This window comes from Rhinolophus sinicus, chromosome 15, assembly GCF_057876585.1.
Source record: "Rhinolophus sinicus isolate RSI-liver-muscle chromosome 15, RSI-T2T, whole genome shotgun sequence".
NCBI classification, from domain to species: Eukaryota; Metazoa; Chordata; class Mammalia; order Chiroptera; family Rhinolophidae; genus Rhinolophus; species Rhinolophus sinicus.
The window spans coordinates 59421363-59446595 of NC_142515.1; the positions used below are offsets into that span (position 1 = coordinate 59421363).

Below are 25233 nucleotides of genomic sequence, written 5' to 3' on the forward strand. Positions count from 1 at the left end.
TTATGGAGACTGGAAGACACCCCCTGCTGCCTACCACACATGTGGACCCCCACTGGTGGTCAGACTAGTGATGGGACCCTCTGGGAGAGCTGGCCTTGCCTGGGACACACGCAAGAATGGGCTGAGGTCCTAGACAGGGAGTCCTGATAACCCCTCATCTGTTCCTCTCCAGACCACAACTCTCCTCTTTGTCTTTTGATCTCACCCCCATAGCCTTCAGGGAACTATCTCTGGAACATGTTTGTCCTGGAAGGCAATGCCCTCCCCAAGCCTATTTACCTCGAAAAGCCCCAATTTTCCAGGGCTCTGACCAGGGCACCTGGGGGAAGACCCTTGGCCCACTCCACAGTGCTCCTATCCGCGACCTGGGGTCTCCTTGGCTCCTGCGTTCCAGACTTGGGAGAAGGGGGCGTGGCAGGAGAGAAGAGTGCCCTCGTCCACCCACCCGCCCCCCACCCGCTGCTGGAGCGGGTCCCCACGGCTCACAGTGCACTAATTGGTCTCATTTGGCGGCCGCGGGAGCGCTCCGGCGGCGCAGATCCGAACCTTGTCATCCGCTTAGCGCCCTCATACCACCCAGCGCTCCCGCCCCGTGCCCACTCCTGCCGCAGCCGCCGCCACCCCCACTGTCACCTCTGTGCTCCTCCCGGGCCCGGGGCATGCTCTGTGCTCCTGCGCCCGACTTCGTCTGCGAGGAGCGACATTACTCGCCCGCGGAGACATGAGGCTCGACCCGCAGGCCGCCCTAGCCCTGGGGCTGCTGCGCCTCTGCTTGGGTGAGTGGCCGCTGGGCCCCGCGGGCCTCGGTGGGGGCGAGGGGTGGGTGCCGGCGCTACCCCGAGGGACACAGAGACATAGTTCTGGACTGTTCACTTCCAGAGTGAGACTCCAGCTGGGCGATGGGGACCGGAGCAGAAAGGAGGGGGGCGATTCTTCCAGTTTCTGGCTTGGCTGGGAGAGGGGTTCCCAGGGCACTTCCCCAGAGGCAAGGACTCTGGACACCCCAGATTTGGGGCCAGGACCCCCGCTGACCTCTTCTTTTTTTCAGAAACAGGGTAGGAGGATTGGCGGCATCTCTAATGGATGCATGGGGCAGGGGACAGCGCCCCAGCTCCTGGTGTGACCTTGGCCAGGACACTGTACCTCTCTGGCTCCAGGTCCCAGTCTGCTTATTGATGAGCTGAGTTTGGCAGCTGCCTGGGTTCTAAGGGCCCCAGATGGTCCATGTCCCTGACAAGCCTGAGCTAAGGGACTCTCTCCCAGGCTCCCCAGCCGAAACATGGGTGTGCTAGGGTTGGAGAGGAGAGTGCCTGCCTGCCCAGAACTGGGACCAGACATCAGACCATGCTGGCGCGAAATTGCCCTTCGAGTTTCTGGGTGTCCATTTGTTCTGTCTGTTTTCTCCCTAGCCCAGGTCAACTTCGCCCCCCACTTCTTCGACAATGGGGTTGGCAGCACTAACGGAAACATGGCCTTATTCAGCCTCCCGGAGGACACCCCTGTTGGTGAGGAGCCTTGGCACTGGCCCCCATAGGTCCCCCAGAGGGGTGGCCCTCGTTCCCCTGGACATGGCACGGAAGAACCATGAGTTCTCGCAATCTGTAGAGAAAGGGAGAGCTAGGCTGCAGGTGCTGGCAGTGGGGGGATAGGGGCTGATTGCACTTTGAATTCTCCAGGGCAGTTGCATATAAAGGAGGTCTTGGTTGCCATGGAGACCTAAGCCCAACAAGCCCTGGAGACCTCAGTGCCAATCCAAAGACAGGGCCTGCCCCAGGAGACAGGCAGAAGCCCTCAGCATGGTGGTTACCGCTGGGCTTGGCCACAGCTGCCCAGTGTCCACTGTGTAACCTTGAGCAAATGTACTGACTGACCTCCCAGAGCCTCAGATCTTTAGGCTTTAAAGGCATCCAAGAACATCCAACTCACTGGCTGGGATCTGCAGAGGGGGAGAAGGAGAAAGAGAGAGATTTGCACTTCCTCTGTCTCATCCTGTCTGGATTGGGAACCCTGAGCCAAAGACCAGCGTAAGATCAGTGTAAAAGAGGCGCCTGCTCAGACATCCCTGAGGAGCTGATCTGGGCAGGGGGAACAGAGCTGCCCCATGGGCCACCCTCCTGCCTTACTGGTGCCTCCCTTTTCCCCCATCCTGGGGGAGCCCCCAATCTTGGCTCCTGGGACAAGAGTCATTAGCAGGCAGAGGGGAAGTTCCTGTACAATCTGTATTATAGATGACACTCTGTAAAGTGGCTGATACTAATATCTCACGACAGCTGTGAAGAATAAAGACAAAGAGTGGGAGGGGCAATCAGCAGGGGAGTGAGGTCAGTGGGGCGAGGTGCTCAGTTCAGGGTGGTTCCTTTTGAACTGCAAATTCATTGTACAGATGGTTGAATCCCTGGTTCTGAGCAGCTGCCACTTTTGGGAAACGTCAGATCCCAGATTCTAGATCTCCCCTCTGTGTCTCCTTCCAGGCTCTCATGTGTACACCCTGAATGGAACAGACCCTGAGGGAGACCCTGTCTCCTACCACATCAGCTTTGACCCCAGCTCTAGAAGCGTCTTTTCTGTTGACCCCAATTTTGGAAACATCACCCTGGTTGAAGAGCTGGACAGAGAGGTATGGGGAGAAGTGAGGATTGCTGCCTGCCGGCCAAGCCTCTGAGGACTGGGCGGTCCGCTAGATATCGTCTTTGGAGAGGTCTTGTAAGCTGCAGAAAACTCCGACAGCAGATCAGGGCTGGAAAGCGTGGTTTAGAGAGTAGGTCTGAGTCTGGAAAAATTCCACCCCTCGGCACCCTTCTGAACCTGCCGGTGACCGAGCATGGGCTACATTTCACTCTGAGACACCACACCGGACTGGTGGGGCTAGCTAGCCACACAACTGGACCTCAGGTGTGGGGTTGCTGCCAGCTGTGGTCCGATGGCAGACTCCACCACCCACAGGCCAGACTAGAAAAGGGAAAGGGTGGGTCTCAGAGACTGCTGTGGGGACACAGTGGTGGAGGTGTGACTTGGCTTCCCCTCCCTGGCATTCCCCCAGGGACCTTCCTCATTGAGGTGCCACAGTGTGCTGGGGAGTGCTTGAGATACCACAGATCTGGAGCTCTGCAGAACTGTGGAATATGGAGGGGCATGGCAGAGATAAGGGGGAGAAAATGTACAGAAAAAAGGGAATAAGCCTTCTTCCTGGGACCTCTACAACACTAGGTTAGCATCTCTTCTCTTTCTAGCATCTAAAGCTCAACAATCTCTCTGGGTTTATAAGAGCCCCTGATGTGTAGAGCCTCAAAAGAAGGTCTCAAGCATGGCCAGAGTAAACTTTTGGTCACCCCACACTACTCCAGGCCTCCTCTGATGGGCTCAGTGGGGCAGGGAGAGCTCTCTCCAGACTCAGGGGTCCCTAGCATGTATCACTCCTGGACACTCACTCAATCCTTGTGCTTCGCAGCGAGAGGATGAGATTGAAGCCATCATCAGCATTTCTGACAGCCTGAATCTGGTGAGTGCACACCTGCGCCTGTCCCTGACAGCATGCAGCTCCCTGGGCCTGAGCACAGTTCCCTCCTCCAACCTCCTGGGGACTGAGGGTTCCCTGGCAAACCCAAGCTGAGGCCCAGCAAGACCCGCCCCCAACATGCCCACAGGAAAACCACCATTTTGCCCGAGCCCTCATCAGTGCTTCCCTGATAATTACAGGGGCTCCCCTGCTTGCAGGCTCCCCAACCCCAATCCACCTCCAAATTCAGCCTGGGCCTACACTGCAGGACACAGACTTGGCCATAGCCCGGCTCAGAAAGCACTACCAGCTGGTCCCTACCACCCTCCAGGTGAAACCCGAGTTTCAGCCTGGCATTCAGGGCCTCCGCTTTGGGCACCATCAGCCTCGCCCACCTTCTCTCCCACAGTCACCCCACCAACCATCTGGCGTAAATCTGCTTATGTTCTCTGAACTCACTGTGCATTTCACTCCCCTTTGCACCTGATGCTCCTTCGCTTCTCTCCCTCTCACCTGCCAAACTGCTGCAGAGCCTAATTCTCACCCCTCTGTGAAGCCTCCCTGTGTCCACCACCACAGGCTGGTTAGAGGCCTCTTCTGGGGTCCTCCGGATGCAGCCTCCTGCACTGTGCCCCCATAGCCCCAGGGGATGCATTTGCCTAGGCCATGGCATGCATGGTATCTCCAGAGCGGGGCAGTGCAGGGGTCCTGCCCTCAGTGCTTGGCATGCCACTGTTATCACCCCGAATGCTATCACCACGTTCTTTCATACGCTGACCTTTGCCCTGCCACCTCGTCCTGCAAAATGCACACCATCAGACCATGTCTTCTGTCCCTGATATGGGGCACCAAGTGCTTCATTCCATGTGCTTGGCATCAAATAGTTGCTTAAAAATACTTGTTTCGTGAATGAATGAAACAAGGAAGGATAGCAAGAAGGAAGGGGGAGAGAGGGACGATGGGTAGAGACATATACCTGGGGGCATTAGGGGCCACTGTCCCTTTTTTGTTCAAAAGGTCTCACTGCCCCAATTCCTGTCCCCTTTACTCCTCACCCTTCTCAGGTGGCAGAAAAAGTCGTGATCCTGGTGACGGATGCCAACGACGAGGCGCCAAGGTTCATCCAGGAGCCTTACACTGTCCATGTTCCTGAGGTGAGTATGAGGCCGCCAGGCACAGCTGCTGCCCTCTTACCCCCAGCCCACGGGGCTGCCCTGCGACCTGGCCAAGGGGACTGGGCCTCTGAGTGCAGAGCACCTCTCTGCCCTCCGGAGAGCTGGCCCTTCTGTCCTCCCCACCCCCACCGCCATCCCCTCACACCTGTGTTTTATTTCTAACAGAATGTTCATTTCCCATTTTCCATTATAATCATGATATATATTTATTGTGGAAATGTGAAATACATAAAAAGGTAGGAAAAAAAAGATTTCAAAATCACTATCAACCCCTCCAGCTTGAGATAACATTGTTAAATTTTGGTGTATTTCTTTCTAGCTGTTTTTGTGATTATTAGATTTATTTTCTGTTTGTTTTACATTGTTGTGACTATACTAAACATATGCTTTCTGTATACTGTTTTTCACTTAATTTATAATATCATCATTTCCCCCATTAATTATAAAATTTGCGTAACTATCATTTTAATAACTTCTCTTAAGTGAACATTCTATCATTTATGGAACTGTTCCCCTATGTTTGGATATTTAAGATACTTGCAGTTTTGCTCTCGTAAGAAATATCAAATTCTGACATAAAAGCTCCTTTTCTCTAATTACAATCATTTCCTTAAGCTATAGTCCAAGATTTGAAATTACTAGGTCAAAAGCTTCCATGCCTATGAGGTGTTACCAGATTGCTTTTCTGGAATAACACCAATTTGCAATTTTCAACAAGATGTAGGAGAGGGTTTGTCTCCCTATCCCCCATCAACACTGGAGAGTCTCACATTTTTTAATGTTTGCTAATTCCGTAGAGAAAGACATTTCATCCTGGCTCTAAATAGTACATATGTGATCTCTGGTAATGCTGAAAATGTCCGTGTTTATTAAGGCCTTTCTCATTTCGTATTTAAACCCTTTATCTACTTGGAGTCTTAGTTTATTTCCCTCTCTCCTTGAGACTCTCCTCAGGGGGAGGATATCTGCTCTTTCTTTTTTCTTCCTTCTCTGATGTGTCTCCTCCATCACTGCTCTTTCCCCTGTTGGGGGCTCCCTGGGTTAGTCACCACTTTGTCACCTCTTTTTACCCTTCACTCTCCTGACCCCACCTTTCCATGGTTCTCCATACCCCAAGTACCCTGAGCATTGTGTCGCTGCCCCAGGACTGACCCCTGTGGCTCTGACCCCTCAGGATACGCCTCCTGGGAGCAGTATCCTTAAGGTCCATGCTGTGGACAAGGACACAGGTTCTGGAGGGAGTGTCACCTACTTCCTGCAGGTAAGGCAGGGCACACAGTATGAAACCAGAGGCCTGGGATAGAGGGGATGCCTGGCTGACCCCCACTTCCATCACCAAGGCCCGTAGGTCAGTCCCTCTGCTATTCCCAAAGATGGTCAGTGATGCCACATTGGATCCCAATGAGGTCTTAGTAAATGCAGCAATAGGACGGACAGGTGGGGACATGAGAGGGACCCAGATGGAAGCTGTCTTCTCCTGACTGCACCATCCCAGCTCCCTTTGAGTTGGCCTCCCTCCCTCTCCCCAGATCTCCAGGACCCTCAGCTCTCCACCCCCAAACCCTTCCTCAGAAGAAGGCCTGGGCACTTTGCACCCACACAAGGTGGAAAAAAGCTGTCTGGGCCAGAATTGTCAGTAGGAAAAAGGGCAGAAGGGGCAGCTCTCAGAAGGGTCAAAGCTATGACGCCCCTTGTCCATCCATCACTCCCCATCAAAGGCGAGACCCCTCCATGCATCACCTGCCTTTTTCTGGGCTCACCAGGAGCCCCCTCCCTTCCTTCACGAGGCTGCCATTTCTGTAACATTTCCTCTTCTCTTCTCATTTATTCATTTGCTGTCACAAATTTTCAAGACACTACAGCTCAATGGATAAAAATACACATTCTGGAGAAATCCCCTCGGCTCTGTGGGTACTGGAGCGATCCCACCTCTTCCCACTAGTGGGGCCTTCAATCCATAATCTAACTTTCCCAGCTCAGTTCCCTCACGTGTAAAATGGGAAGGATAAAATCACATCCTCATTGGATTTCCTGAGGATTAAATGTATGTAGAGCTCAGTAACCCTTGTTTAGATTGGAAGTCATCTCCTATCCCCACCCAAACCCTGCCCCCCCTTCACCACCACCACTACCAGATACTGCCTGGGATTGGCCCACAGTCACTTACTTGGGGTGGGGTTTGAAGATTCCACGACCTCTAGGTTAGAGCACTCTGGAACCTCTTGGCCAGAGCTTAGCTCAAAGTCGGGCCCAGTTGTGTACTAGCTGAGCAGAGAGAAAACCTAAAGGCTTGCTGGAAGGGAACTTCTTGGTTTTAACTAAGGGAGGGGGAGGGGAAGCCCAGAGCTCTAGGAAGAGGGACCCTGGGGGTCAGAAAGGCTGGATTCCCTGAAGTTTGAACCTCAGCTCTGAGGCCAGAGTTACTGTGACAAGGACAGTGAAGATCCCCTTTTAGTAGGCAGAACAGGCATTCTGGGGCCGGCCAGTGTCCCTCCCCAAGGACCAGCCTGCCTGTCACTCTTACAGAATATGCAGTCCACCAAATTTGCCATGGACCGCCACAGTGGTGTGCTGCGCCTCAGGCCTGGGACCACCCTGGACTATGAGAAAGCCCGGGCCCATTTCGTCACCGTGGTTGCCAAGGTAATAGAGAGGGAGGAATGGGGGGCATCCCATCCAGTCTTTCCTCAGCCTCTGTTGGGGGAAACCACCCTTGGATTAGAACAGAATTAGGCTCTACAACAGAATTTGGGGGAGAGCTGCTCAGAAACTGTGTTGAGTGGACCCTGCCCAGACATGGACATAGTCTCCTAGAAGGCTAGTGTCTCCTGAGGCAGAGAGCATATTCCCTCTTGGGAGATGGCACACACCTCCTCAAGACTGACAGGTCAGGTTCCTCTCTGTAGGATCAGGTGGCCATGGCCTGGAGACTCATATCCCATCACTTCCCCCACACCGGGCCTCTGGGCACCCCCTGTGTACACCCCTGAGCCTCAGTTTCCTCTGGTGAGGAAACTGAGGCTTAACTAAATTCCTCACATTTTTAAAGTGCAATGTGTGGGACCTACAACTCAGCAGGTGCTCAGCCAATGTGCTTCCTCTCCCCACCAAGGGCAGGAAACCCCAGTCCTCTGGGCCCAGTGTTTAGTTTTCTAGAAAGGCCCTTAAGGGTGGGTCACATGTTGGCTACAGGCCATCCCAGTCCAGCCTGTCCCAAATCCCACCTGTGGTTTCTTGTCAGGGCTGGGCTCAGTGCACAGCTTCACTGTTCAGCTTGGGCAGCAGTCAGGCTCTAGCAGGTCCTTGGGAGTCTGAGGCTTGGCTCCTGGCTGGGAGGGAAAGTGGCTCTGACTCCCTCCTCTGCCACTTGTCCAACATCATTTCCCTGGAGAGAGAACTGCCCCTGTTTCCAAAAGACCATTTTACTGCCTGAAGACTGTCATGCATGATCTCATTTAATTTCCCCAACATTCCTATGAGGGGAGAATTATCTCAAGTGACACAGGAGCAAACAGAACTCAGAGCAGGCAGCTGGCTTCACGGCCAGTAAGTAGCAGGAGCCAGATTCCACTGGAGTCTGTCGACTCCAGAGCCCGACCTCTCTTCACTCTCGGATTCGTCCCCAGGATGGTGGAGGGAGGCTGCGAGGGGCTGATGTGGTGTTCTCGGCCACCACCACGGTCACAGTCAATGTGGACGACGTGCAGGACATGGCCCCTGTTTTCGTGGGCACACCCTACTACGGCTATGTGTACGAGGACACCATTCCGGTGGGTGGCTGCGCTCCTCAGCCCAGTGTCACCTACTGATGCCTCCTGCCTTGTCCCTTACTCTGCGCTGGAATCCCCCTGCTGGAAATGGCTGGGCTCAACCCCGGGTGACCCTCGTCATACAGAAGCTGGCTCTGGACTCACTCAGGCCACCAACAGGTCTTTTTGCCTCCGGAAGTATAAGGGGGAGGAAGCGGGTGTTCCTGTATGGAGCACCTGCTAGGTGCCAAGACCGTACCAGGCATTTTTTCCCCTCATCCAAACATACCCCAGACCAACTGCAAAGGTTGGCCCTTCAGAAGGGCAAAGAAGAGAGGCTGGAAGATAGTTGAGCCTTAGTTTGGGTGGGGCCTTTCCTACACCTCATATAGGAGGTTAGGAGTCTTTGTGACTCCTAGCCCTGAGCCTGGGGCCCTTCAGACCAGTAGTTCTCCTACAGTTTGCTGCTGAACCACCATGACCCTTGCTAGACATCACAGCTCAAAGGCCAGCCTCAGTGGTCTCCCCTTCAGTGCAGTCTGCCTCCAGTGCTTTGGCTGCAGCACTTGTCTTTCGGCCTCTCAGGGAAAGTCCCACTCCCCAGGCCTGGCATCTGAGGGCCAGCCTCCCCTCTACCGATGACCCCTCACCATCCTCTACCCAACCCATCTCACCACTCCATCCTTATGCCTCTGCCTGAACTGTGCCCATGGGCCGATGCCCCTTGCCCTTCTCGGTTCAGCCCAGGCACCACTTCCCCTGACATCACTGGTTGAGATGAGAGCTCCCATCTCTCCCACACTTGGTACACCCCTCCATGGTATGCACCCCTGTATTTAAAGGACACCCTAGCCAGACCATGAGCTCGCTGCGGAGTGAGACTTGGCCAGAGCCAGACTTCACAAGGCCATGGCTCAAGAACTCCCTTTGGAATTGAATTGCAGTTCCATTGTTCTCTTCCTGGCTATGATTATTCCTGACTTCATGAAACAATGAAAAGCACTTACTGAGGACCATTCACAGGCTGGGCCCAAGCTAAAATACCACCTTACCAGAAGCCAGCAGCTGAGTGGTGGAGATGAGCACAGAGCAAGGGAGAGAAATGCCAGGGTGTCCTGGTGGGGCTGCAGGACGGAGCAGGGGGAGGCCAGCACTGTCCTGCTGAGGAGCTAAGGGTGGACAGAGGTGCCGAGGGGAGAGAGGGCAGCACGCGGGCAGTCAGGAAGCAGCCATGAATATGGGCAGGGCAGGGAGAAGGACCTGAGGACGGAGCTTAGCAGGGGGTGGCAGGCCAGGGTCCCGCCAGACTTGTCTAGTTGTGGTACCCCTGTGCCAACCCTTCGAACCGCACTCCAGCACCACAGGATAAAATCCTGGTTCCTGGACTTTCTGTTGCACCCGCTCTGTGCCGGCCCCTCTCCCACCAGCCTCTCACCTCTCCCTCTGCACACCTCAGAAGGCAAAAAATGGCTGAGGCAGAGGGGGTGAAGCTGGAGGGTGGGGAGAGTAGAGGAGGGCTGAGTGTGGTGTGTGGGAAAGGAGGCAGTGTGCGTGCGAGGAGCGAAGCCTGAGAGCCCCTGGGCAGCCCACGTGCTGACCCTTGTGGAAGAGGGTCACCTGGAGGCCAGTGGGTGCTTTGAGCTCCCATAGAGCAGGGGTCGGGTGGGACAGCACCTTCCCTTTGTGGTGGGGACAGTGTCTTGGGAAGGGAGAGCCCTGGGATCGCCCATGAGCCTCAAGCCACTGCTCCTGTTCCCCCAAGGGCTCGGAGGTACTGACAGTGGCTGCCATGGATGGAGATCGGGGCAAACCCAACCACATTCTCTACAGCCTCATGAGCGGTAAGTCTGGGGCAGCTTTGGGGACAAGACATACTGGGCAGCAGCTCTGACGCTGCAGGCAACCAGAACGAGATTCCCTAGTCTCTCTGCACCCCGGGTCCCTCATCTATAGGGTGAGAAGCACAAAATATATGGAGAGGAGAGACTGGACCCTCCACCACATAAGAAGTCTCCGTGGATATGTCCTCTGGCCTCCGCTTGTCATTATGTCCAGTGACAGGGAGAGAAGCATTGGGAACTAAGAACAAATGGGGGCACAGATTATGTTCCCTTTATCCTGGGCATATGCTCATTGACAAGAAGGGATGGCAACATTTCTTTTGTTCTTTAAATTGCCATTTTTTTCCTAATTATTTTAAGTGTTTGGCCTAGGACATATATTTGAATTAAATGAATTAAGTACAATGATGATATGGCATTTCCCTACCACTCACCCTATATATGGATGAGAAAACTGAGGCTCAGAGAAGCTAAGTGGACATCCAAAGTTCACTGGGTTTCAATCTAAGTCTGTGTTCTTTTGACAACTGGGCAGCAACTGCACAGGTGGGGCCGGCCCTGGTGTGGGCTCTGCAGCCCTCAGTAGCTAGCCCCTCCAGGGCCTCCCTCAGTGGGCCATAACACCCAATGCCTGATCCCAGACATGCATATGTCCATATGCTCTCACTCAGACACCACCGCCTCCTCTGACCCTGTCCCTGGGACACGCCTGGTGCACACTGCCCCTCTAGCAGCTCATGCGCTAACAAACATGCCCACCATCACATGCAGGCTCCTTTTGCCAGGCACGCAGACCCTCGACTGCCTTCCCTCCTCAACCACCACTTCAAACCTTTACACAATTACACCATTTTACACAATTTACACAATTAGCAGGGCAGTGTAGACCTATATGCTGAAAAGATGGCCACAAGAGGTCTGTGTGCAATTGCCCAGGCAGTGTTTGCGTCACAGACTCCAGATCTGTTACCAATTAACCAAGCACCCATCCCACACCCTCTCCTCTCCATTCTTCTCCTCCTCCTCCTTCAGTCTCTTTCCTCTTCCTCTCTCCTCTTTTTCTGCTCTCCCTTCCTTCTCTCCTCTCCTTCTCTCTCCTTTCATCTATATCTCTTCCTTTCTCACTTTCTCTTTCTATCACACACACACACACACACACACACACACACACACACACACACACACACACACTATACATGAGAGAAGCAAAGTACTACAGAATCTGGGAGCCAGACAGAAATGAGTTCAAATCCAAGTTCTGCTTACTGTGTAACCTTGGACATGGTTTCTTAGCCCCTCGGAGACTCAATGTCTTCACTGGCAAGACACAGATGACAGAATTACATTCTATAGAGGAGACTTCAGTGAGATAATGCATGAGAAGCGTATGGCACCCTACCTGGCACAACTCTCCTACACCCTCCTGTGGCCCTGGTCAGCACTTCAGGGTGTATCTCTCTTCTATGACAGAGACTGATGGAGCCTTTGAAATTAATGAGACTTCTGGAACCATCTCCATCACACAGAGCCCTGCCCAGCTCCAGAGAGAGGTGTATGAGCTGCACGTACAGGTAACATCCCTCAGCTTGGCCATCCCCGCCTTCAGGCGGCCTCCATTACTCCCCAGGTGTCACAGTCTGTGGAGGGAGCTAGATGTTGCTCCAAGGAGCACCTACATCAGGTAGCTGTGTAAAGGCTATAGCAGGTACACAAAGCCCCTGCCAAGGGGAAGACATGAACTCACAAGCTGAGTTGTGAGAGGCAGGAGAAGGTAGGACTGAAGCATGTATGCCTTGAGCATGGGTAGGACCCGACAGGTGGAGGCTGGTGGAGGGGAGCCTTGGTGGGGTGGGGATGGAGTGCTGTCTTTCCAAGGTAAGAAAGCCTGTGAGCCATGGCTGGAGGTGAAAGCACGTAGTGTACTAGGGAAACAATGAGGAATCAAGTAGGACTGCAGCAAAGAGTCCATGGGCCCCATGTAGAAGAGAAACGGCTGGATGCCAGTCTGGGACCAGAGCAACAATGGACCTGAACACGAGAGGTGGGCTTTCCCCTGGAGCAGGACCAACTCCATGGACATATGACCTGTGCCATCACACAAGGATCTTGGTTAGAAGAGTCTAACGCTGGGCTTAATGCTCTGCTCTTGCTATCTTGAAGTTATTAATGATTTTTTAACAAAGGAGCCCATATTTTCGTTTTTCACTGGGCCTGAAAATTATATCGCTGCTCTTGCGCCAGAGCAATCAAGAGCCATTGAAAGGTTTTGAGCAGGATTACAGTCGTGTTAGAAAGCTTACCCAGGCTGCTCACTAGACCAGTGGGGTTCTCACATTCAGAGAGCATGGTAAACGGTGACTTCTAGAGCCCACCCTGGAAGTGGGGATCCAGTCTGGCTGGGGTAAAGCCCAGACTCTGCGTGTTTTGAGCTCCCAGGTGATTCTGGCCCAGTCCCAGCTTGGCATTGGAGAGTGCTGCTCCTGACTTGGGTTTGGAGGGAAACGGACGAGAGGCCAGGAAGCAGCACCATCAGCCAAGGTGATAGATGAAGAGGGCTCATGGGGATGAGGAAAGGCGGCATGGCAGAAATGGACAAACTGCAAATTATGAAGGAGCTGATTCCACAGAATGTGGCAATTGAGTGGCTGTGAGGGGTGGGGGAAGGAGAGGGGTGGATGAGCCTAGGGTGGCACCATGCCATCGGGAACACAGGGAAGGAGGCAAGTGGAGGACAGGCATGATGAATTTGGGTGCTTCAGAAATATCCAAGTTGAAAGATCCAAACCTGGGTATACAGGATTAGAATTTAGAGGAGAGAGTATAGACATACAGGTAGCTATAAAAGGATGGGTGGGAATGAGATCACCCAGAGGATGGCGGGGGGGAGAGAGGAGCCGTGGGCCAACAACACAGCTATGGGAGCATCCGAAGCTTAGAGTGAGCAGGTGAAGGAGAGAACAGAGAGGTCGAGGGGAGCTGCAGAGAGCAGTCACAGTGGCCAAGAGCATAGAACACCAGGGAAGGTGAGAGAGTCGCAGTGCCTCATGCAACATGGACGTCAGTGTGAAGTCTCTGAGCTGGAGACAGGCTGAGAATTGAGTGGGAAGTAGGGAATGAAGACAGCCGATGGAGGCTTCTGAGAAAGGAGAATTAGGAAGCTGCTAGGGAGTGACAGAGTGGGGTCCAGAAAGGGAAATTTTAGGATCAGTAAGACCAGAGCAGTAGAACAGGGGAAGGAGGCCCTTGAAGGGGCTTGTGTGATGTTTGCCATGTGGTTCCTGAGGTGCCTATGGGCTCTTGGGCCTGGCTTTGCAGGCTGTATTAGTTACCTTTGGCTGCATCCCCACACCTCCCCTCCCTGCAGCCTCCCCCTCGCCTGTGGATAGAAGGACAGAATGTGGTAGAGCAAGGTTTGAAACCATGTCTGGCTGCAAGGAGAGAACAGTGTGGTGTGGCAGAGAGAGCACTGACTACAGAATCGACACATCTGCTCTTCATGAGCTGTGACTCCAGGTGACTGCCCCACCCCTCTGTGCCTCATCTGTTAAACAGGGTTATTGACTGCACTGTTTTAGTTTCCTATGGCTATTGTAACGTATTACCACAAACTTAGTGGCTTTTAAAAACACACATGTGTATCTTGCAGTTTCTGTGGGTCAGGAGTCCAGGCTCAGCTTATCTGGTCCCCAGTGTCAGTCTCTCATGTGACTGCCACCCAATTGTCAGCCTGGACTGTGTTCTCACTGGAGGCTCCACTCAGGAAGGGTCACCTCCCGAGCTCACATGCTTATTGGCAGGATTTCGCTACTTGTAGGCGGTTGAACTCAGGGCCCCCGTTCCTTGCTAGGTGTTGGTTAGAGGTCACCATTAGTTCCTTGAAACATGGGCCTCTCTACCACAGCTGTTTGCTTCATCAAAGCCAGCAAGAGAGAGTCTGCTAGAAGACAGTAGTTATCATCTCTTGTAATCTGATCACTGAGTGATAGCTCATCACCTCTGCCATTTTCTCAGTGAGAAGCAAGTCACTAGGCCAGGCCACATTTAAGGAGAGGGGATTACTCAAGAATGAATACCAAGAGGTGGGGATCATTGGAGCCATCTTGGAGCCAGCCTGTCACACAACCTTAACCACTTGTCCCGATCCTAGGTGACTGAGGTCAGCTCTGCAGGGAGCCCAGCTGCCCAGGCCATCGTTCCAGTCACCATCAGGATCGTGAACCTCAACAACCATCCACCTACGTTCTATGGAGAGAGTGGGCCCCAGAACAGGTTTGAGCTGTCCATGTATGAGCACCCGCCCCAGGGGGAGATCCTGCGGGGACTCAAGATCACCGTCAATGACTCAGACCAGGTGTGTGTCCCTGCCCTCCATCCTGCCTTCCTGCAAATTGTGTGGGGCCAGAGTCCCAAAGCTGAGTCTGCATCAGCCTTCACACTTATGTCACAGCGGCCTGGAGGGTCACAAAATGAATGAAACAAGGGAGTGTAACCGAGAGAGTGAGAGTGTAGCTAATCAAAGACTATCTGCTTGGCCTAAAGATATTCACAATCAATTAAAAAGTAAAAGCCAGTTAAACAAAAGCACCTCTGCATCTGACCCACCAGACAGGCATTTGTGAATGTGTCCTGTTGCCTCCTCTGCCGAGCACAGGGCTAGGCCTATCTGTTTTTTTCCCTTGTCTAGTCCTCATAACTTGCTGAATTTTTCTGATCCTTGATCACCTCACCTACAGAAAGAAGTAATAAAACTTATTTCCCAAGGTTAAGGGCATATGAATACTCCTCGCTTAGCAGGACTATATGAGTTCCTATCCTCATTCATCTTTTCCGTTTCTTCTCTCCAAACTCTATGGCCTAGGGAGCCAATGCCAAATTCAACCTGCGGCTAGTGGGCCCCGGGGGCATCTTCCGGGTGGTCCCACAGACAATCCTGAATGAAGCCCAAGTCACCATCATTGTGGAGAACTCAGCTGCCATTGACTTTGAAAAGTTCAAAGTGTTAACCTTCAAGGTAGGTGATGCTTTGCACTTCCCTGAATGGGGGTCCCAGCCCCTGGATTCATTTCTGAGAGGGCCTTTGTCATCCCTGCCCCTCCTGACCTTACTCTTTTCTTCTCAGTCTCTCTGCCTCTCCTGCTGATTTGGGGAGCAAAAGGGGAGAGAGAAGAAGAGTGATACAAGGCCCTTTCCTACTGCTCGCACAGCCTCTCAGCTCCAGCTTCTACACTACAGCTATCTCCAAGAAAACAAGGAGGGTTCAAAGGGAAACTACCAATATAATGTGCCATGTTAATAGGGAGAAAAAGAAAAACTATTTGATTGTCAAGATAGATGTTTTTCTCATATACATTTGACATCTGTCATCTATTCTGATACAAACTTTAGCAGAAAATGAAAAAATACTCCTTTGTATTTGTGATTATTTAAAATTATAAACACATAAACAATGCCTGTTATACATAAACATATAAATAATATATATTAATAAAAAGGAAAAATACTTCATTGATATTATTTAAATTATTTATAATTATACACGCATACACACTGATAGCCAGCATCTTCTTAAAAGTGAAATTCTAAAAGCATTACATGAAGTCAGGAACAACACACGGATGCCCGCTATCACCACTGTTATTTAACACTATTCCTGGAGTAACATTATTCCTGTTTTAAGAAAGGAAATAAGAGACATTAGAAACATTAGAAAGGAAGAGACAGCTTTACCATTATGTGTAGGTGATGTAAGTGTTTGCTTAGAAAAGTCTAAGAGAAATTGAAAAGCTGTTAGAAACAGCAAAGTTAATATGATTCATTAGAAAGCTAATACACAAAATCCAATAATTTTCCTACATACAAAAAATAGTTATGAGAATAATGTAAAAAAATTCTCTTTTACAATATCAACTAACAGATAAAATTCTTAGGATTTGCCATAGCAATACATATGCAGCATCTAAATTATAAAAAAATTCAAAAATTTAACAAAAAGATATGAAGATGACAAGAAATGCATAGGAGGAACACCCTATTAAAAATGCAAATCCTCATTAATAAAGAATCCAATGCGACCTCAATTAAGTATTACTTAGAATTTCCTTCCGGGAGGTGGTGAGAGGACTTGACACCATTACAGTGGTTTTTATCTGGAGAAATAAGCCTAGAAGAATAGCTAATAAAATATACATTTATATATATATATATATATATATATATATATATATATATATATATATATCCGGGGGAAAATTTTTTTTTAAAGAATATTAGGCAGGAACTTGCGCTAACAAATAATAAATTATATCATAAAGCAAAATAAATTTTAAAATTGGAACTAAAAAGGAGTATTCAATTGAGTGGAACAAAAGGAACTGGCGGAAATACAATTGGGAACTGTGCTGCATTTCAAGTCAGTGGGAGAAATGATGGAATGCCTTACAGGTGCCCCCTGCAGGTGGTGGTGGGAATAGCAGCTGAGAGTAAGAAGAGGTAGGTGGGCGTGGGGCCAGGGCTGAGAAAGGAAGTAGGAAGGACCTCTGCAGGGCTATTGCCACCCAGACAACTCCTCTGCTTTCCTTCCTCCCCCAGCTCCTGGCCATTGAAGTGAATACCCCGGAGAAGTTCAGCTCCACAGCGGATGTAGTGATCCAGCTCCTGGACACCAACGACAATGTTCCTAAGTTCACCTCCCAATACTACATTGCCAGAATCCCTGAGAATGTGCCAGGGGGCTCCAACGTGTTGGCTGTCACAGTGGGTTGAGGACTGGCCCAGGGACTGAGGGTGGAATTGGAACCCCAGCAAAGGGGACCTTACGATGTTAGACAAACCTGGACTCCAATCTGAATTGCAAAGCCCACACTTATTAGCTGTGTCCTTGAATGAGCTATGCCCTCTGTGAGGCTCTACTTTTTTCTTCTGTACAATGGGGATAGCAGCACCTCTTGGACTACAAGGAGGACATAAGTGTGAACCCCAAACTCAGCGCACAGGACTTACCTCCTTTTCCTTCCTCATTTACAAAGGAGGAATACATGAGTTCCAGATCCAGTGTTGCTCCAACACTTGAGCCTCCTGGGCAGAAAACTAGGGCTCCAGGGCAGGCCCCCAGATCAGTCTCCTCAGTTGGGCAACCTCCCAAATCCCTTGTTTCACCATTTGAAAACACCCCTCAGACACATGAGCTGCCCACATATCCAGACAAAGGGGCAGCGGCCACTGGGAGCTTTCTCTCTTCCAGGCTGTGGATCCGGACACAGGTCCCTGGGGTGAAGTCAAATACTCCATCTATGGATCCGGGGCAGACCTGTAAGTAGATGCAGAATCTCAGACAGGGCCTAGGCCAAGGAATATGAAGGTCTGAGGCTGAGAGTGGATGGGGTCTGTGCCAAAGGCAGGAGGAACCTAGAAAGGACAAGACCTAGGTCAGGGAGCCAAGCATGGGGGCGAGGAGTGGAAGGAAGCAGAGCCTGAGGCAGAAGTATTGGGGACACACTCGGTGAGATGCTGGGGTCTGAGAGCCGAAGGGTCAGCATGATGGCCTGGAGTTAGGACCCATAACCTCAGGAGCCAGGCAAGCAGTGCTGGGCTACAGAGGGGCAGACCTGGGGAGGAGGGAAGGGCTGTGACTTGGATTGTTAAGTTCAATGTTGATAGATGGATGAGTAGATGGGTGGACCTGGCTCCCTCAGTCAGACTGCAGGGATGGGGAGAGGGGCAGGTGGGACATCTTAGAGGAGCTACAGAAGGCATTGCTGCCACTTCCTGAGGCAGCTCAGCACTGCAGGCACGTGTACGTCCGCGTGTGCGTGTGCCTGGGCATGTCCTTGTGCACTCCCCTGTCTGCGCTCTCTGTGCCCGGCAGCTTCCTCATCCACCCATCCACTGGGATGGTCTACACCCAGCCCTGGGCCAGCCTGGACGCAGAGGCCACTGCGAGGTACAACTTCTACGTGAAGGCGGAGGACATGGAGGGCAGGTACAGCCTGGCTGAGGTGTTCGTCACTCTGCTGGATGTCAACGACCACTACCCCAAGTTTGGAAAGAGCATCCAAGAGAAGACGATGGTGCTGGGGACCTCAGTGAAAATTGAGGTGGGCTTCCAAGGCAGCTACGCTCCCCTAAAAGCCTTCTTCTAGCAGCTACTATAAGAAACATTGTGGCATAAGAATTTATTTTAAAATGTATTGCATTCTTACTCTGAGCCAGAGTTTTAAAGATATTTATATACCCCATTCCCACCTCAACCCAGAAATAATCTCTGAAAAGAAAAGGTGATTGCCACTTTGCAAAACAAAAATTTGAGACTCTGATAGGTTGTTAGTTTACTTTAGTTCACATAGCTGGTTGGCTTGCTTTCAAAGCAATGCTTTTCCCACTATACTACGCTGTCTTCCCAATGTGGAAAAACATGGACTCTGAAACCCTACAGATTTGACTTTGAATCCCAGCTCCCCTCCTTCTACCTATCTATCCTTAGACAAGTCACTTAGGATCCAAGCTTTTGTTTTTCAACAATATCTAATGCCTCGATTGTTCTGAGAAGGGAATGGCATAACTCCCAGAGGGCCTGGCATAGAGCCTGGTTCATAGAGCACACATTTAATTCCTCTTCCAACGCCAGTCCACTCAGTAGGACCAGAACCATTCCCATCAACCCAGAAACCCCATTTGATATGTTGGTTTAACCAGGGTACATAGTACTGTGCCAGAAGCCCAGCGAGGTCTGTCCCTCCCGGTGCACAGGCCACAGACCAGGACGCAGAGGAGCCCAACAACCTGGTGGACTATTCCATCATCCGCGTGGAGCCGGCCAACGTGTTCGACATCAATGCACACACGGGGGAGATCCGGCTCAAGAACTCCATCCGCTCCCTGGAAGCCTTGCACAATATCACGCCCAGCGGGGTCTACACGTGGTCCCTGGAGGTGCAGGCCAAGGACCGTGGCTCCCCATCCTTCAGCACCACGGCCTCACTCAAGATTGACATCACAGACACTGAGGTGGGTATGGAGCTGGGGTTGGGAAGAGGGTCAGAGGGCCACCTCTGGTCTCGCTGCAACATGGCCAGAGGGAGAAAGACCATCTCCATCCAGCCTTTTTCCAGAAGACACAGCGCTAGTAACAAAGCCTCCTGTGCTGTCAAATATACAGGCTTTGAAATCCTAGTTTAAACATTTATTAACAGGGTGACTTTGGGCTTTGCTAAGCATCTACTTCCCTTCCAGTAAAATGGGAATAGCAATGCCTCCTTCACATTATGTGTAGTTTTCAGCTCAGTGTCAGGCAGAAAGTCATCACTCAGGGGTTCCTGATACATTTGGGCAGATGCGGCCCCTCCTAATCAAAGGCATGAGATAGCCTACTCTCTGGAGAATAAGAGTCCAGCTAATGCAGGAGGTCTTCATCAGAAAGAGGGCGTTTGCATCCCGCTCTCTCTCTGTGAGTTTTTTCCTGGTGAGTTGCATCCCTTGTGTTCTCTGTGTGCATTTTTCTGGAATGAAGCCCGTAGTGCTTAACAAATTAAGGGATGCCTGATGCCAGAAAGTGAAAACTATCAGGCTTAAGGCACCTCACACCCCTTGCTCTGTCCTCCAGGGACCAGGCAGGAGCTGCTGAATGCAGGGGTGGCTCTCTCTTCCAGATGCTGTCCCGAAGCCCCATGGATGCCTTCTTGATGCAGACCAAAGACAACCCCATGAAGGCTGTGGGTGTGCTGGCTGGCATCATGGCCATCATCGTGGCCATAACCGTCCTCGTCTCCACCGCCACCTTCTGGCGCAACAGAAAGTCCAACAAGGTCCTGCCAGTGCGCCGCGTGCTCCGCAAGCGGCCCAGCCCTGCACCCAGCACTGTCCGCATCGAGTGGCTCAAGTTCAACAGGACCAAGGCCGCTGCCAAGTTTGTGCTCCAAGAGGATGCTCCCAATGAGAACTGCAACAACCACAGCCAAGGAAGCCCCCCGCCTCCCAGAGCCCCAGCTCCCCCTCCACCACCCGGAATGGTGCCCAGCACAGCCACAGCCCCCTGGACTGTGCCTACAGTCTCTGGCTCACTCACCCCTCCTCAGCCCCAACATTTACCCAAACCCAAGGCCTTGGGAAGCCCCATGCAGTCAGCTCTGGTGTCTGAGCTCAGGCAAAAGTTTGAGAAGAACAATGTAGCTAGTAAGGCTTACTTCTAGAATGTGTCCCATAGCCCCTCTCTTCCTCATCCCATGTTCCCCCCTCTGCTCCTTCAGGTCACCCCCCTTTTGTGGAATGATATAACCCCCGTATCCAGAGCTCTGGACAGCACCTTAGGCAAGGGGTTCCACTGGTTCTGGCTGCAATTGACAGACATTTCCCCATCACCCAGAACCTTGGCACAGCTACGATGCTCCCCATTCTGCATGGACATAGAGCCGGCTCTGTGTGTCTTCTACTCACCAATCCCAGATCTCACAGTCCCTTGGGTCCTCCTGGGGCCTCAGCATCCTTTGTCAAGGAGCAGGTGCCTGGCCACCTGTTACAAGGCCAACTAGATCCTGGCTCCTGAAGCCTCCAGCTAAGAGCAGGAGTAGAAAAAAGGAGGTTGAGTGCTGGCTAAAGTTGGAAGTCAGCAAACCTTGCAGGCTGAGGGAGAGCAAATGTGGCAAGAAAGGACCAAGATGCGCTGAAAATACGCTTCCTGCAGGACTGTGCCTGAAAGCCACTAGGGAGTTGGGAGATGGTGTTCGGGCAGAGACTGTGGGGTCCCTGCTATGCCCACGGGGACCATGGACACAGAGGGGCAAGACAGGCTTTGCAAGAGTGAGGGAAGATGCCCCAGCCAGGGCTGCCCTGGGCCTGGAAATGTCCAAACTGGAGCCACAGTGGTGGCCTTATAGGCATCGGGAACCGCTTCCAGTCCCTTCTAAGGAGCTGCCCCACGAGAAGTCTGTGAAGAGACAGTGCGGGCATTAGAAGGATGTCAGGGCTGAGTTCTGGGGAGTGGGGAGACCTCCGTTTTTAAACAGCTCCCCTGCTTACATGGTGTAACCTTGGGGAAGCTGTTTAAACTCCCTGATCATTCTCTTCCTTGTGTTGAAGAAAGTAAGTCCTGTCGACCTCACCCATAGGTCTAGGGTGAAGAAGGAAATAAGTAGTGGTGACAAGACTTTCACTGAGTGCAGAGCAGCACACATGTGAAGTATTTTTCTGCGGGCCAGTTCTCTGGGGTGCAACTCTTTCAGCGACTCTACCAAGCACCCTAGGAAGTTAGGGTGCTGCCTCTTATCCACAGCAGTCAGAGCTGGACTATGCCATTGCCCTGATTCACACACTTCCCTTCTACCCTGCCCCCCTGCCCTGCCACCACCACCACCACCACCACCAGAGCCCCTGGGCAGCCATCAGAGGGGATCAGAGCTGGGCAGCACGTCCAGTCCGAGCCTCCTATTGCCAAGATGACAAAAATGAGTTCCCAAGAGAGGAACGATTGCCTGGTGGCAGGGACCTGAATCTTCTAGCTGGGGCCCACCTTGAGAGCTTATGACCACGTCCCCCAGAAGAGAACACATGCAGGCCTCTGTGGTTTATACAAAGAGGTCCTGTTTGACTTTAAGGAAACCTGCTGTAAAGAAATCTAGACATGAACACAGGGAGACAAGTATAACAGTTCTTTGCATTTCACGCTGCTCACTAGTAACCCCACTAGAATACATCAGTGATCTTATCTAAACAGTGATATGCATATCTGGTTTTCTTGATTCCAGATCTGTGCTTCCAGGTGTTACTCAGATGTGCCGGTGTGTCGGCTCCTGACGAGAGTTCGGCAGTCCCCGACCCAGAAAGTATTGAGTATTAAGAAGTGGGCCTGGACTGAGCAAACAGGTCCTTTGCAGTCCATGTTTCAGTCCATGTTTCAGGAGAGGGCTGCTCTGTCAAGACTGCCCTCCACAGGGAGTATAGCATCCTCCCAATCTGCATGCAATCATCTTCTTTTGTAAATGGTAAATAAAATCTGTTAACAGCCAAGCTGTCTCCTGCTCCCTGCTAATATTCCTGTTAGTTGACTGGTACAGACCGGTGTTCCTGACACACAGTCAAGCTCAGCTGGCCTCCTGGCTCCTTTGGTGGGTAGATGAGTCCCTTGACCACCACATCTGACTCCGTAGGAGGCTGCAAAATTTTGTCCAAATTGCCATGCGGACACCTCTAAGAGAAGCACGTTTGCCTGAACGTGGCACATTGTGAGCCTGGGCTGGGCTTTCCTCCCGAGGAAGACAAGCCCTGGCAGGGCTGCTTGGGGAGGAATGGGTTCTGGAGCTAGAACTAATTAGCCCAGCCCAGCCCAGTGAGGGCAAGAACTGGGAAGCCTGGAGTAGGCATGGAAACCTAGGAAGCAGTGTTGTCTCTGAGGACAGTGACCATGAAGGCCTGGGCTGGAAGCTGAGGCCAGCATTCCGGCCCCGGGAGCGAGGGAGGCTCCTGGAAAAGCCTGGGAACTCGAAGCAAGGCAGAGCCAATCTCGACACTGAGCATGTGGGCAACTCTTACACCGGGAAGTGTGGTGCTTAGTTGTCAGCAGAGCCGTACTGAGAAAGAGCAGGAGGGCACCACCGAGCATAGGGGACCAGCACATGGGTTTGGCATTGGAGGAGACTCCCAGCCTGTGGGAATGAGGCCAGGCTGTTTTCACTGCCTTAGGGAATGGTGCGGGCCAAGGAACTGCCTGCCCAGTCACACTGGGCAGGGCCTGGGCTACAAGCTGGCACAAGGTTAGGCCTCAGGGTAAGGGGCTGGGAGACAGACTGGGAAGAGTCTCCTCCTCCTGTGCCCTAAGACTAGAGCTTTAGACCCATGGAAAGATGAAGTAACAGATGACTCAAAGAAATCTGCAGAACAGTTTGTGTTTTATCCTTTGACTGAGTTCAGATTTTTTTGTGTGTGTGCACATGCGTGCATGTGCGTACACGGGTGTGGTCATCACTATGGGTATGCAAGAAGACAGCAGGAAGGTAGCAAGATATCCATGCTGGCTAACCCCAGAGCTTAATACTGAGTTCAAGGGCAAACCAGACGCCCGGGTAAGTGGAAAGGGGCCTGACTAATTGGAAGAGTGTGTAGCAAAGTCGCCCAGCTCAGGGATGAGAAGAGCAAAGTTTCAAAGGGCAGAAAGAATACAAAAGCACACCGTTGCACAATGCTGGGTGAAAGAATGGAGGGAGGTGGAAGGAACCACTGCTTCTCTATTTCTAGGAAGAAAAAAAACAAAAACCCCACCAAGTGAAGAGGCTGGACCTGGACTATTTACTTGAGTCTTTTCAGCAAAGATAAGTCACAAATAGCTGGCTGGAGTACTTCCCTAGAAAGCCAACTGACAAGAAGGCTGTAGTTAAAGATGCAGAGTGCGGAAAGCATGAAACCCATGGCTCTTCAGTGAACTTGGCAGTGATCACCACGGAGCTTTTAGCCATTACGTTTTGAAAATGCACAGGAATGATCCCTGTCTCAGAGGAGCAGATGGGAAGCAGGGTGCAGAGGGGGTGTGTCTTCAAATAGGAGGTAGAAAGTGCCCTGGGGCACAGGGAGTTCAGAGAAGGGGGCCAGGCTTGTTGGCATCCGATGGGAAGGTGATCTTCACATCCAAGTTCGTGAGCACAGTGAGCGCCTGTTCACCTTCAGGGGTTTGTTCTAGGCTTTTGCAGTTGGTGGGCCTGCTACCCTATGCTCGCTCTGCAGGAGGCAGTGGTCGTGACGTGATCGTCATTGTACCTTCATGTGCAAAGATCGTTACAGACATTCTGACAGCTGTCACTTCTGCTGGGGTAGGAAGGAGTCCAGGGAGGGGTGGCCAAGATGACTGAGGAGTGGAAAATGTGTCCTTGGAGCAGACAGTTGTAATCATTTCATGGGATGCTGTGTTGATTATGTATTGTTGGGTCCTCTGCTCAGTGGCTGCCCAGACTTTCTAATTATATGAAATAATGTAGTACTTTACAGTCTGAAAGCCCTGGGTCTGAACTCTGGTTCTGCCACTTATGTGTGACTTTGGGCAAGAGATGAAACCTCCCTGAGCTTCACTTTCCTCATCAATACACGATACAAAGAATTGTTGTTAGGAGGATGCAAGAGCTAATCTATGTAACGCACCTGCCACCAGCTTTGTGTCTGTAACACAAGCGCAGGAGACAGTTCCTATTCTTAGTTGTACAAGAGGCCATTTGATGGTCCACATGGTAGAGTACCACATCCTGGAGAAGAGGACCCCCTCTATGCATCCTTATCTCTAGCACATTTCCACTCACTGTTAGGACTGGGAGCCTTTCCTTTGTACCTGAGAAGAGAGGAGAGTGGACTAGAGGCAAGTGGAGGAGAGTGGGGCAGGCACCATAGCATCTATGACCTTTCAAGCCCTGCAGCCTGTGTTTAAGCATCTACACTCTGAAGGAGTTAGGAACTGAGGAGCCACTCCCTAAGAAAACCTGTGGGACTCTACTAAACAGCTGTCCTTCAGAGCACAGCTGCAAAGTGTGGCAAAACCTAGGGAGGAGCCAGAGTCTCCTGCTTCTCTAAGGACTTCAGGAACTTGGTCACTCTGAGGACCGGAAGCTTTGAGAGAATCCAGGGTCAGCCCACCTAGCATGGATGTTGGCATCTGTCGGCTGCAGTGAGGCTTTGATGATAGTCTTCAAGGGCCTTGGCCACAGGAGGGTGGACTGGGCGAGTGGGGAAGATGCCACATGAGGACTAAGGCTGCCAGACTGGCATGTGGACACAGGGAAGACCCCTCAGGAGATTCACAGATATAACCTGGTGGTGGGGGAGGCTCTGAAGGGACTGGTTTCCAGAATGAGGTGGTGGTGGCTTAAGTGACAGTAATTTGATCAATTCGGTAAGTGACCACACTTTGCAGCAACAGGTTGGTGATGTTGGGGACATCTACATGACCCTGTGAAATTGTGCAACAGCATCTCTATGGCTGAATACGTTCTAGTTATTTATTCATT

At 51.7% G+C, this 25233-nt stretch overlaps 1 protein-coding gene across 1 annotated transcript; it reads left to right on the forward strand.

Moving 5' to 3' along the window:
- Nucleotides 1–552: 552 nt before the first annotated feature.
- CDHR1 (cadherin related family member 1) lies at nt 553–22258 on the forward strand. Its single transcript, XM_019755545.3, has 17 exons — nt 553–776; nt 1410–1505; nt 2472–2617; nt 3449–3499; nt 4561–4650; nt 5846–5932; nt 7198–7314; nt 8298–8441; nt 10183–10261; nt 11732–11832; nt 14409–14612; nt 15120–15272; nt 16850–17014; nt 17502–17569; nt 18126–18354; nt 19007–19264; nt 19906–22258. The coding sequence occupies exons 1-17, from the start codon at nt 722–724 to the stop codon at nt 20443–20445; spliced, it is 2583 nt and encodes an 860-aa protein (XP_019611104.3). The 5' UTR covers nt 553–721; the 3' UTR covers nt 20446–22258.
- Nucleotides 22259–25233: the final 2975 nt, after the last annotated feature.